This window comes from Eubalaena glacialis, chromosome 9 (genome assembly GCF_028564815.1).
Source record: "Eubalaena glacialis isolate mEubGla1 chromosome 9, mEubGla1.1.hap2.+ XY, whole genome shotgun sequence".
Lineage (NCBI taxonomy): Eukaryota > Metazoa > Chordata > Mammalia > Artiodactyla > Balaenidae > Eubalaena > Eubalaena glacialis.
This window is the reverse complement of record NC_083724.1, coordinates 35,870,459-35,883,836: the sequence shown is the minus strand read 5'-3', so window position 1 is coordinate 35,883,836 and position 13,378 is coordinate 35,870,459. Positions and strand designations below refer to the sequence as shown.

General features: G+C 52.4%; 1 protein-coding gene across 1 annotated transcript in view; it reads right to left on the bottom strand.

Annotated features, from left to right (window-relative positions):
- SHB (SH2 domain containing adaptor protein B) overlaps window positions 1-12,977 on the bottom strand; it is a 132,388-nt gene extending 119,411 nt beyond the window's left edge. Inside the window, exon 1 of the mRNA XM_061200213.1 lies at window positions 11,768-12,977. Within this exon, the coding sequence (XP_061056196.1) occupies window positions 11,768-12,478 (711 nt within the window). The 5' untranslated portion in view covers window positions 12,479-12,977. The remainder of the gene's footprint in view (window positions 1-11,767) is intronic.
- Between the last annotated feature and the right edge of the window lie 401 nt (window positions 12,978-13,378).

Genomic DNA, 13,378 nt, shown 5'->3' with positions numbered 1-13,378 from the left:
AAGCAGCACACTCAAAAATCATGAGAAACATCGACTGATTCAGCAACAGAAAACCATTCAGTGTAAACAACAAAAGCAATCACCAGATACAGAGCCGAAAGGCAAATTACGAACTTGTAAAAAAAAATACCCTGCAACCCAAACGGCAGGCGAGGGGCTGCCATCCTTAATCCACAAAGAGCTCTTACGAATCAATAAAAAGATAAACCCTATGGCAGAAAGGATGGACAGATAGAAGTACACCATTTTGGAAAAGAGACACAAGCAGTCAACAAACATATGCACTAATAACCTAAGAAACTGCAAATTAAACTAAATTGCATTAGAGTAAAGCAGGAGAAAACTTGTAAGGTCTTTCTAGTATTTGAAAGAATGTATCAAAATTTTTATCTTCCTACCCAACAATTCTCCTCTGGGAATCAATCCCAGAGAAATAATCACAGACTTATTTATGCAAAGAATTAAGTTACAAAGATGTTCATTATAGCACTGTTAAATTAGTGAAAACTAGGGAGAGCCTAAATAAGCAAAGCGAATACTATACAGACATTAAATTACTGTTGTTGAATGTTTAAGACAATGTAGACATCTTTCCATGTCTTTAATCAAAAAGAACACAAACAGATACACACAATATTAATTTTTGTGAAGGGAAATATATATATATATATACACAGACACACACACACACATATATATGCACTGAAAAAAAGGCTAGATGGAAAAACAGTGAAATGTTAACAGCGGTTTCTCTGAATTGTAGAATTAAAGTTGGTTTCTATTTTAGTTTTGCTAATCAGCATTTTCTATACCAAACCTGTCTTAGTTTTGTTGAAGGGGGAAGAAAAAAGTTAACACAGAGATAAACATTGAAATATATCAAAAAATCCAAGCTTGCTGTTCTGAGGAACAGCCTTAGAACACGGCCAACTCGCATCTGCCCCACACGGGAGAGCAGGTAGGGGCTGCGTCATTCCGCGAATGCCACGCGGGCCCCAAATCACATGCACGGCTTTGGAATGCACCGGGAGGATTACGAGGCTGTCTGGCTTTCTGGGAGTGCATGCCCCACAAAACAGTGAAGCTTCACTGTGAAGAACTTTCTGGTCATTTTCATTTTTAGAGTTTAGCTGTGGCCTGTAGAAACCAGGAAAGTTCCTTTCTTCCTCCTTCTGTTTGCCTCCTCCCCATAGCCCACCTACTGGTGAGCCCCAGATGAGAAAGAACATTCGCAACAATCACAAGTGCTCCGTAATGAAATGCTCTGCTTAGCAAAACAGGCAGGTTCCAGCCTCCTTTCACCCTGCTCTGGTGCCCAGCTGAGGCACACAACACAGCAGGTAGCCTCCCAATTTGGAGAACTGGGGCAATTTTTGACCAGTGGCAGGTGGCCCTTCACATCCAACTCCCTGCCTCTTTCCTCTATCACGTGCAGTTACACCAGTCAATCCCCAGGCTCTGGCCACACCTGCTTGCGCCCAGCGGGGGTCCCTTTCCAATCTCAGTCACTGTCGACAGGACCCCTTCTGTCTGGGATGCCCCATGTGCACCTTCCTCTGGACCCACCTCCCAGATGACTTCCTCTTCCTGGTGGTTTCCCCCAGCCCCAGACAGAGGCCACCCATGCCTTCTCTGGGTTCTCAGAGCGTGTTTGGCTTTTAGTCCCAGGACTCAGTTGCTGGCTCAACTCCACTGGCTGGACTGTGACTGCACTTCCAGGGTCCTCCCATCTCAGCTAATGACAATCCACCCTCCCGGCTGCTCAAGCTAAAACCTGGAGTCATCTGTGACTCTCCTCACCCCTCACATCTCACATTTCATCTGTCAGGAAGTCCTGCAGCTCTACCTTCAGGACATGTCCTGAATCTGGTCTCCTCTCATCACCCACTGCTAGCACCCCAGTTCCCATGGCTGAAGGTGTCCTCCCAGCTGGCCTCCTGGCTGGTCCCCTCCAGTCTATTCTCCAGTAGGCAGCCAGAGTGATCCTTTCAAAACCCAAAAGCCAGATGACGTCATTCCTCTGCTCAGAACCTCCACTGACATCCCATCTCACCCAGAGATAAAGCGAGAGAGGCCCGAAACACTCAGCCTCCCTGTCCCACCTCTCAGAACTCGTCTCCCCACTTCCTCTCCACCTGCTCCACTCAGTCATGCCAATCTCCCTGAAGCAGCCAGGCGTGCTCCTGCCTTGGACTTTTGCCCTGACTGTTCTCTCTGCCTGGAATGCACTTCTCTCCGAGAGCCGTGTGAATCACACCATCACACCCTTCAGCAAAGCCCTCTGAGCACCCATCTGAAACAGCACCCCACCCCAAACTCAGGCCCACCCCAGCTTTACTTTTCTCTACACTCTACCCGACATACTTTATTTGCTTGAATCCTCTCATGAGAGGGCAAACTCAGGGTAGCATGAATTTTTATGTTTTGTCCACGGCTGTATCCCCAGCATCTAAATAGAACAATACCCAGCATGTAGCCCATTCTCAACAATGTCTGTTTAATGAATGAATGAGGAGAAAGGACTTGGTGTGGGCTCTCATGGTCCAGCTGAGGACTCGGGGTCCAGCCTGTAAGTGAAGGCCCAGCAGTGGACCAGCAGTACCCCCGCCCCAGCCCACCCACCTATCAAGTCATTTCTCCCCTCCCCGGCCTTGGGAAGCCCCTTTCTGACCATAACTCTTAAGTCCTGCTTGGAAAACTCGGGGCCTGAGTCATTCCCCAGGGCCCTGACTAATTCTCTCTCCATCCCTTGGACCCACCTCCAAGATCCTTCCTCTACAGCATAATGGGAAATCCAGAGAGAGCTCCCCTTGGAGAAGATGGAAAGGAACTGAATGATTTAGAGGAAAATTCAGTTCTTCCTGGCTCATCAATTGAGAAAGTGCAAACTCTCAGGAAGCCAGTGCCTCCGAAAGTGAAACATTAATAGAAATATTACTGGAAAATACCAAACAGGAAGAGAAGGAAAATTCCATTGTGGAAGCAAGGTCCTCTGTCGATGCTCCTTAATGATCTCAGTAACTCGTTTCAGAATCAAAACACGGAAAGAACCGGAAATCAATCAGGCTGTCACCCTTCCTGTGGACTGGAGCTTTGGCCAAACCACCTCCACACCACCCCGTCACAAAGGGCACTGGGCTCAGAACACAAGGTCAACAGCCTGGCCACTGGCTTGGCCAGTACCTGCTGGGAGGCAGGGCGGGCTCCATGCCTCCCTAGACCCTCAGTTTTTCCATCTGTAAAATGGGCGTTACAGCACCTTCCTCACAGAGTGACTCTTAGAATCAAATTAATTATGGGTGTGAAAGTGTCTTTTAAGCTGTGGAATACTCACCCAAATGTAGGAATTTGGGTAGGTCCTACAATGCTAACAGACGGGATTTTTATAAGAGTTTAAATCTAGCCACAAATAAGGCAGAGAAAATTCAGGCATGAGACTGTGCAGCCTGAGGTGATATGGCACAGTGGTTCAAAACAAAGACCCTAAATCCAGCTTCAAATCTCATCTCTGCCACTTACTGGCAGGGTGACCCTAGACAAGTTACTTAACCTCTCTGTCTCATGCTCTCATATGTAAAATGGGAATGACAGTAGCATCCACCTCAAGGGACTTTGGTGAGCAGTAAGAGTTAGCGCATGTAGAGCACAAAGAACAATGTCTGGCTTAGAGTATATGTAATGGAAGTACTGGCTAATACTGCTATTATGGAAAGCTCCTTCAATTCGAGTGACTACTCTTTCTTGACTCAAATGCCTCCTCCTCCAAGAAGCCTTCCCTGCTTCCCCCAGTTGAAATGAACCTCCTCCTGACCCTGCTTCTCCTTTAGCTCCACGGAATCAAGGCTCTGCCCAGAACAGCTTCTGTGCCAGGATGGCTCTCAGCTCATGCACACCACTTTGTTCATAGATAAATTCTGCCATACAGAGCTGTGTTCTAACCTTGGTTCCTGTGTCCTCACCAGAAAATAAGCTCCTTACAGGCAGGCACTACCCAACCCCTGGTTCATCCCTGTATCCACACAGCTCCTGACAGTGGCCTGCATATGGCAATTTCTCAGTCAACACAAGCCAAACAAATTACAAGTCAGTGTGGCAGACACCACCGGCAGCCTGTCTCCATCCTGCAGGAACAGCCCCCCTCAGAAAGCCGACGGAGGTGCTGCCATCAGCCAGCCAGCAACCCAGCTCTCTGCTTCAAAGCCACAAATCCCAATTTATTTTCTAGGGCCCAGTCTGACCTACCCCTTCGCCACAGGCCACTACTACTTGGCTCTCTCAGCACAAGATGAGAAAGCTCCAAGTGAAACTACCCAAGGAAGCACTCGACCACAGGCAGGTTCAGCTTTGCTTAAATGGCCAGAGGAAAACACACCTGTTTCAGATTTGCCTTTTTTTTAAAAAATTAATTAATTAATTTATTTATTTATTTATTTTTGGCTGTGTTGGGTCTTCGTTTCTGTGCGAGGGCTTTCTCTAGTTGTGGCAAGCGGGGGCCACTCTTCATCGCGATGCGCGGGCCTCTCACTATCGCGGCCTCTCTTGCTGCGGAGCACAGGCTCCAGACGCGCAGGCTCAGTAGTTGTGGCTCACGGGCCTAGTTGCTCCGCGGCATGTGGGATCTTCCCAGACCAGGGCTCGAACCCGTGTCCCCTGAATTAGCAGGCAGATTCTCAACCACTGCGCCACCAGGGAAGCCCCAGATTTGCCTTTTAACATCTATTTTATGGGTCAGAAATGCTTTGGGGGAGAGGACGAGGTCAAGTCTTGGGGGTTCAGTCTGGGGAAATCAGTCATGTTCTGAGGTTGTCAGATTAGAAGATGGTCATCTGATCTCCTTCAAGGAAACTTAGGTCCCTTGTTGACAAGGGCCAAGATACCAGTTTTTTTTTTCTTAAAAGAGCACACACAGCCTCGCCAGTCCTTGAATGAGAAGACGTAAGTTACAAGACACACATCTTGTGATCTTGTGCAGCTGTCCCTTGGGAAGTGGCAACTCTGTGTGCAGAATTTCTCTATGAAATAACTCAAGTGCTGCATTAACATCTCATTTATGGAACTCAGAGGGAGATGAGGGAGGGAGAGAGAAAAGCCAGCTCTGGGGCGCCTTTGGGGACCACCAAAGCCCAGACTGAAAGGGATGGGGGAGGGGGTGCAAGAAGAGGAGCATTAAGTGAAGGGGAGCAGGAGACATGCAACACACATTTCAGTAAATATCAGAGTCTTGGGACTTCCCTGGTGATGCAGTGGTTGAGAATCCACCTGCCAATTCAGGGGACACGGGTTTGATCCCTGGTCTGGGAAGATCCCACATGCCGCAGAGCAACTAAGACCGTGCACCACAACTACTGATCCTGCGCTCTACAGCCCGCGGGCCACAACTACTGAGCCCACATACCAAAACTACTGAAGCCCATGTGCTCTAGGGCCTGCATGCTGCAACTACTGAAGCCCGCATGCCTAGAGCCCATGCTCCGCAACAAGAGAAGCCACCACAATGAGAAGCCCGCGCACCGCAACGAAGAGTAGCCCCTGCTCGCTGCAAATAGAGAAAGCCGGTGTGCAGCAATGAAGACCCAACGCAGCCAAAAAATTAAATAAATAAAAAATCAGAGTCTTACTATCTCCATCTAAATCATTGAAAGGAGAGGAACAAATTGATAAAAAGCATACAGGCTTTGAATTCAGATTGAACAGGTATAAACCGGGCCCCATCACTTGGTAGCTGCGTGACATTAGGCAAGTTATTACCTCTAAGCCTCAGTTTCTTTATCTGTAAAATGGGGGCAATACTATCCATGGTAGAGGAATAGCACTATAGGCCCCAATTAATGGCCTGCCTGTATCCCTGTCCTCTGCCATGGGACTTCGCAGCTCCTCCTCTCTCCCTGAATCCTGGCTGGCCTTATGACTTGCTTTGGTCAACAGAATGCAGCAGAAGGGACAGTAGGGACAGTAGGCCAGTTTCTAACCTCAAGAAACTGTATGGGCTTCTGTAATTTCTTGGAACCCTGACACCATCATATGAACCAGGCTAACTCGCTGGAAGATGAGAGACCACATGGAACAGAGCTTACTTGATATAGCCAAGGCCATCCTAAACCAGGCATCCCCATACATGTAAGAGAGCCCGGCTAGGACTGGCGGGGCAGCACACACACTCCACACTGACCTTAGATGCCTGAGTGAGCCCAGCTGAGGCCAGAAAAACTACTCAGCTGACGTGTGAGTTCATGGTCAATAATAAAGGCTTATCATTTAAAGCAGGGGTTGGAAACTACAGACCACAGGCCAGCTGCCCATTTTTGTAAATAAAGACTGGATACAGCTATACCCTTTTAATTTATATATATATTGTCTATGTCTGCTTTCAAGCTACAATGGCAGAATAGTTGAATAGTTGTGATGGGGGCTGTCTGGCCTGCAAGCTAAAATTATTTACTAACTGGCTCTTTAAGAAACTTTGCTAACCTCTGGTTTAAAACCACAGTTTGGGGTGATTTGTTATGCAGCAATAGCTAACTAATACAGTACATAAACCCCTTCTCGGGTGATTGTGAGGATTCAATGACCAATTAAGTGGTTAGCCTGAAGCCTGGAGAACATATTTCTCTTCTGGGGAATCAATGGGAACAACTGGATTTGATATGCAGCGTTTTTCTCACACTACTTTCAAGGGACAGGACTTCAAAGGAGAAAGTGTTCCAAGCCAAACCACAGCTACCAAGCTTGGCTCTTACGTTTCCAATCAATTACTTTCTCAGAACTGGAGAATGTGGCTGTTAACCAAACAGAAATGACTGACAGCTCATGCTTGACCCTGGCTTCAATCAAGCTATACATCAATGATTTGAAGTGAAAAGGACTGAAAGACGAGTCACAACTCCCCACAAAGACACGTGAGACACTCTCTTCCTGTTGTGGCTCCAACCTCCGTCTGCAACCTCCTGCCACACCCACCTTTCAGAGCCTCCAACCATTCTCTTGGCACAAGCTTCTGCATGGAGAAGCTCAAATGCTGCCACCCCCTGAAAGCCCTCCTTGAATTCACAGAGTTGAGGCCCTCCCAGCCCTGTGCACACCCTTCTGTTCTGGCATGCCACATGTTGCAACACTGCCTCATTACCCATCTCTGTCTCCCAGACTAGATCTTGAAAAGCTCGTGTTCAACTACAAACTGAAAAGCTTCCCTCTTGGAAAGCTGGTCACCACTTATTCTCTCTGAATTCCCCCCTGCTTAGCACGCTGCTCAGAAACTGTTTGCTTAGTGTTTAAAAAAAAAAAAAAGTTGAACATGATATTATTTATTCCTTAGGAAACATGTTATTTAACTCAACTCTGTGGATGCTGACAAAATATAAATTGTTGGTACACATCAGCATGTATTTAAAACTTGGGGAACTGATGTCATGGTGCATCTTGACTTTCTCAGTTGCAGTGGAAACATTTACTTAATTATGATAAAAGAAACAAGACTTCAGCAGAAAACATAACTGGATGAGCCCTGTTTGGCTGCACAAAAGGAGACCTACCAAGTTACTGGCCTCTTTGTCATCATTATTTTTTTATAAAGACAACCTGAAGGAATAATATTTCCACCTACTAAAGTTTCGTTTTTCTCTTCCCAGGAGTTCAGGCCCTCACTGTGTCTCACTCGGACTGTATTGTAATTGCCTCCTAACTCCAAACCCATTTCCCCCAGACTGTGGCAGCTGTTTGTAACCTGGGATGCTCCTCAACCATGGCTCTGAGTCTATCCTTTTCCTGACTCAACAGTCTTCAAGGATTCCCCCGTGGGGTCTAAACTCAGGCCCCCACGTATCTCACATTGTCACCTCTCATTCCCCAAGTGAGGCCCACGGCAAGAAAGCTCTGGTTTCTGAGAACACTCTCCACATTAAGGTTTCACACATATATTTGCACACACATACGCCCACACACATACATATATGGACACACGTATGCATGTACACTCACAGCACAGGCACCTAAGTGCTCCCGCAGGCTGCAGTCAGCCTTCTCCCTGCGCTGAAATTCCACTTCCGTCTCTAGATCCAGCTCAAAGCTGCCTCCTAGGTGAAGACCTCACTAAATTCCCCAAGACAAAAACACTGGGAAACAAATGATGAAAAGACAATGTGTGTAGATGTCCTCCGGAGGCTTAGGCCAAGGATTACTGCCAAGTCTTTTGCAGCCTTTATTCCCTTCCTCCTAGCTCGCCCTTGTACCGAGAGATCTCTGAGCACAAAAATAAGTGCAGGGAAAAGCTGGTTAAACTGAAAACACAGTCTGTTACAGATAATTCTAAAAGGGAAAATGCCCCAAACTGGAGGCTGGCTGAGTGGGGCATACGTGACCAGGTGTGTGTGTGCCCCCGGACTTACCTGGGAGAATAGAAAGATGCCCAAGTATGTGTCAGAAGGAAGCACAGGTAACTAAGGGAAGCAGGAGAAGGGCCCCCCAAAGATAAAGCTGGTTGGGAGGTGGCAATGGAGGCCCTGAAAGGAGTATCTGTGGACCAATAGCTCCTACTCCCAAGCCATAGCAACTCTCAACACAGGCCGATGTTAAAAACACAGGGCCTGGCACGCAGGGGGCATTCAACAGTCCTAGCGGTTCTTTTCCTAACTCCTAATAACAGAAAAAAGGAAGCTGGGTCTGAGATTAAGTGGGCTAGAAGTAGGTTTTCCTGGATCTGTGGGTGAGGGGCAGAAGGCGGGCTCTGGGGTGTTCAGGGCTGGATCTGCAGTATGCCTGACCTTCCAAAAGCTATCTGGCTGGAAATAATGTGAAAACCAGGCTGCCTCCTGGCTGCCTAGCCAGGAATGGGGGGTGGGTGTTAGCCCCGGATTAGGAGGCAGCCCCACACAGAGGGCAGAGATGAGGGCATCCAGAGTCTGCATCCCAAAGCAGCTCTGACCAGAAGACCCAGAGGGAGGGTTAAGAAGCCACTGTTGCATTAGTGTTCTCTAAGTGTGGTCCCAGGATCAGCAGCAAAAGATCACCTGAGAATTTGTTAGAAATGCACATTCTCAGGCCCACACCAGGTGTGGTGACTCAGGCACTTCAGGCGATGGGTCTCACAATCTGTGTTTTAACCAGTCCTCCGGGTGCCGGTTTGAGAACCACTGCATACCATGACCCTTCCGGGCTCCTTCCCCTCCTACTCGTTAGAAAGAACATCTGGTAGCCACAATCCCTCCAACTCCAAGGATCACAACAACTTCTTAAAAGACCAAAGGGCTCAAAGTCACAACCTAGTATGTGAAAATGCAGCCCAGAGAGATCTTTTTTTTTTTTTTGACTGCGTTGGGTCTTCGTTGCTGCACACAGGCTTTCTCTAGTTGCAGTGATTAGAGCACAGGCTCTAGGCACGCGGGCTTCAGTAGTTGCAGCACGTGGGCTCAGTAGTTGTGGCTCACAGGCTCTAGAGCACAGGTTCAGTAGTTGTGGCACACGGGCTCAGTTGCTCCGCAGCATGGGGAAATCTTCCTGGACCAGGGTTCAAACCCATGTCCCCTGCATTGGCAGGCAGATTCTTAACCACTGCGCCACCAGAGAAGTCCCCAGAGAGATCTTTTTAAAAACCACATTTGCTCACATCATTTAGCAGCTAAACCCCCTCACTGGCCCTCACTGTGCTTAGCTTTCAAGGTCCTCCCTGACCCGGGCCCCCCTGCCCCTCTGGGGTCCTGCCCAACTCTAACCTCTGAATTCCAGCCACAGGGCCTTTACCTGCAGTCCCCTACAGCACCAGGCTCTCTTCTGCAGCCAACCATAATAATGGTCCTCCCTGACCACGTCCCATCACGGCACTTATCATGCACACTGCGGCCTGGGCCACAGTATTCACTAGACCCTGCTCTAGTACCCAGCAAGGGAGAGCACAGAGAAGACCTGTAAGAAATACAAACAAGCCAAGTCTTCAACACACTTGACACTCCAGCTATAAAACTTATTATTCCTCAGTATTTGAAACAGTCTTAATTATAACAGTCTTAATTAGAAAAAACATTTACTAAAGTTTTGAAAACCATAAAGGAAGACTTAAGTGAGCAAGCAGAACAACAAGCCGTGGTAGAGAAAGGAGATTTGCCCACCTGGGAGGTGGTCATGGAGTAACGGGGGAAGCCACAATCTCTCTGGAGAGCTAGGCTGGGCCGTCCTTCCATCCCCAGGGACTTCAGGTTCTCCCAGGCCAGCACCTAGCCAAGCCTGGGCCACACATAAGGCAGCAGGGAGCCTCTCTGCCGTTTCCCTCATAGATCAACCACAAACCCATAATCCTGGGGTCTCTCGGAGAAACCTCCTCTGTCCCCAAGGCAGCACCTGGGTGGCCACCTGGCTTCCAGCTCTTCGTCATTTAGGTATGGCATCCTGGGTGCTTAGGAAGCCCAGAGTCCATGCTTCCAAGATATGTCCCCAAAACTGGCCCAGAGGGAGGTGGAATCCACCGACTGCCCACGATGCCTTCAGCAGACCCAGCGGGGGGAGGAGGGGGTACTCGGGGGACCTAGGACCTTGGGGAGAGGAAGTCAGGCAGAAAAAAATCAGGAGGGGCATCCCCTTACTCCTCCTGCCTGGAAAACAAAAAAGATCCCTTTCCAAGCACCAGCTGGCAGGTAGGAGCCTGTCTCCCTCCTGTCTGGACATCCAGTCCTAAAAGAAACTCAGACTCCATCAGTTTCCCCCAGCCCACACCTGGGCAAAAGTTTACCTTTGGGAGAAGGTAGGGGGCCAGAGGAGAACAAGAGGGACAGCGGCCTGATAGCCATTGCAAGGCACTGGGCCTCAGATGTAATCAAAACACTGCCTTCCACCAGAAGTAGACAGAACAAGTATTATTTCATGGGGGAAAGGAGGGTGTCACAGGAGTGTGAAGGGGGAGGAGAGGGCCCCATCTGGCTGGAATTAACTAACCTGCTTCAAAGGTGGGGGATCAAGATGGTCTGATTTGTTAGGTAGGGGGGTTGCACAAAATCGTCCCCCTCATCCCTGGGGCTGTATGGGGTGGGGGTAAGGTCAGGAAGGAAGGTGAGGTTTGGAGGGGTGGGTCTCCTTCCAGCTGGCTGGGTAGGCGGACCCCTCCCATGCGCGGCTGGAGGAACTGACAGGTCTAAGTGGAGCGCTCTTGTAGGCCAGCTCACTGCAACTGGAAGAGCACGCTTGGGGGTTCCCGGTGCAGCTCCAGTACAAAAGGCCGCCCCATTTCGAAACCTGGCGCGGGGGGTGGGTCAGGGCAGGGCGTTTAGAGTGATTTACATATATCCATTTAAAGACAGCCGGTCTGAATCTGCCATCGGAAATGGGTAATATCCGGCGAGTCCCTTCCCAGCTCTGGACCTCAGTTTCCCATGTATAGAATCAGGGGCAGGAGGAAGAGGAGGTAGACAAGAGTAAACACGCTTTTAAGTTCGTGACAGCTCTGCCTCTCTGACTTTTCTTCTCGGGGGGCTGAAGGGCTAGTTGGGTGTCTCTTTCTTGGGCAAGGCTGGGCGGGGCGCTCTCGTCAGGCTACTTCCGAAACGGGCACCTGGCTGTGGGCTCAGAGAGAGGACGTTTTGGCAGCAGCAGTGAAAGAGACTGTGTCAGGAGGCCGCCGATCGGCGGCAAAGCGCGTGCAGAGGCAGAACTGGGAAGCACCGTTGAGAAGCCTGACCCCAAGGTCCTAGCCCGAGTGGATGTAGGAACTCGAAACTAGAGCGGTGCCTCAGTTTACCCGTGCGCACAGTGGCTCTGGAACCTCGGGTGAGGCCGAGGGGCCCCTTACCTTGTCCTTTTTGCCGGCACCGCTCTCTTCCGCGGCCGCGGCGCCACACTTGTTGAGCAGTTTCTTGCCTCCGCAGGCCGTCGGGCTCCAGGTGCGGCCGCCTGAGCAGGAGCCCCCCGGGTGTTCTGCGGCACCGCCCGCGGCGCTCTCCACCTTAATGAGGCGGTGCTTGGGGGAGATGTAGCGCACCTCGGCTGGCGTGGCGGGCCGCCGCTCGCTGCTGCTGCGGTAGAGGTGCGGGGAGCCCGAGGACGAGGACGAGGACGCGGCAGCGCCCACGCCGGAGGAGGCACAGCAGCAGCCCGCGGCGCCCGACGCGGACGAGGCCGAGAAGGCACGCTGGCCCCCGCCTGGCTCCCCGCCGCCGCAGTAGTCCAGGCGGCACAGGGCGCGCAGTTTGCGCAGAGACGAGCCGGGCCCGTTGTAAGGGTCCTCAAAGTCGCGCTCCTTCTGTGCGCGGTAGGCGCGGATGAGGTCGCTAGTGCTGCCGCTGTCGTCGGGCAGCGATCCCGACGAGGCCGAGAAGCAGGAGGCGGCGGCCGTACCGCAGGACGCCGAGGTGGCCGAGGGGGCCTGCGGCACGGCCTGGGGGGGCTGCGAGGGCCGCTCGCCCCGGCGCCGCTGCTCGCGGTAGTCGGGCCGCGGCGGCTGCGGGGGGCTCTTGGTCTTGCTGTTGCCCAAGCTGAAGTACTTGTTCAGCCACTTGGCCATGGCGAGAGGCCGCCTAGGGCCGCGGCGCGGGAGCCGGGTCCGCCGCCGCGGCCATTCGGGGGGCAGTGCTGCCGCCCAGGTCCCTCGGCGCCCCGGCCCCGGCGAGGGGCGTCCGGGGCGCCCGCTCCCGACGCCAAGTTCAAGTTCTCTCCGCCGCCTCCTGCCGGCCACTCCCGGGCTCCGGCCGCTGCAGCACCGCCCTCCGCCTCCTCCGCGCGCCTCCCGGGCTTCGGATCTTGTGCCCTTCGCGGGCGCGTCTCATGGGATCCGGCCGCGGCCCCACAGATAACTAAAGGCCCGGGCGCCCCCCTCCTCGGACGCTCTGGCCGTGCGCTCCGCCACGGAGCGCGCTCCTGCCCCGTCGGAACCGCAGCCACCGCCTTGGCCCGGATCCCCGGTACTGCTGGAACTTGTCGGCGTCCTCGGCCCCCCACTTCTTCCTTTCCGAGAACGCTGTAGCGAGCTCGGCACCCGGCCGGCTAGCAAGCGGGCCGGAGAGCGAGCGAGCAAGCGACGAGGGAGGGAGGAGGCAGCCGGCGCCCGCCCGAGCCCGCGCGCCCGTGCCCGTCCCGGCGGCGCCTGCTGCTGCCGCTGTCGCCGCCTCCCGAACCGCCGCGTGTGTGACACTCGGGCCGCCAGAGCCCGCCCCGCGCCGCGGCCCCGCCCTCCCCGGGCCAGCGCGCGCCCCGCCCCCAGCCCGCCCCCGCAGACCCCGCCCCGCCCACCCCCACGCGTCCTGCTCCCAGACCTCGGCCCTGGCTCCGCCCCTCTTGCGCCCGGGTCCTGGGCAGAAGCAGCTCCCCTCTTCAGCACGCGCCACCTCCTGTGGCCGCCTCGGCGCCAGGCCCTGGGTCTCGCCTGAGGGCGTCGGGGTCCCGCGGCGCAACCGGCCCCGCCTCG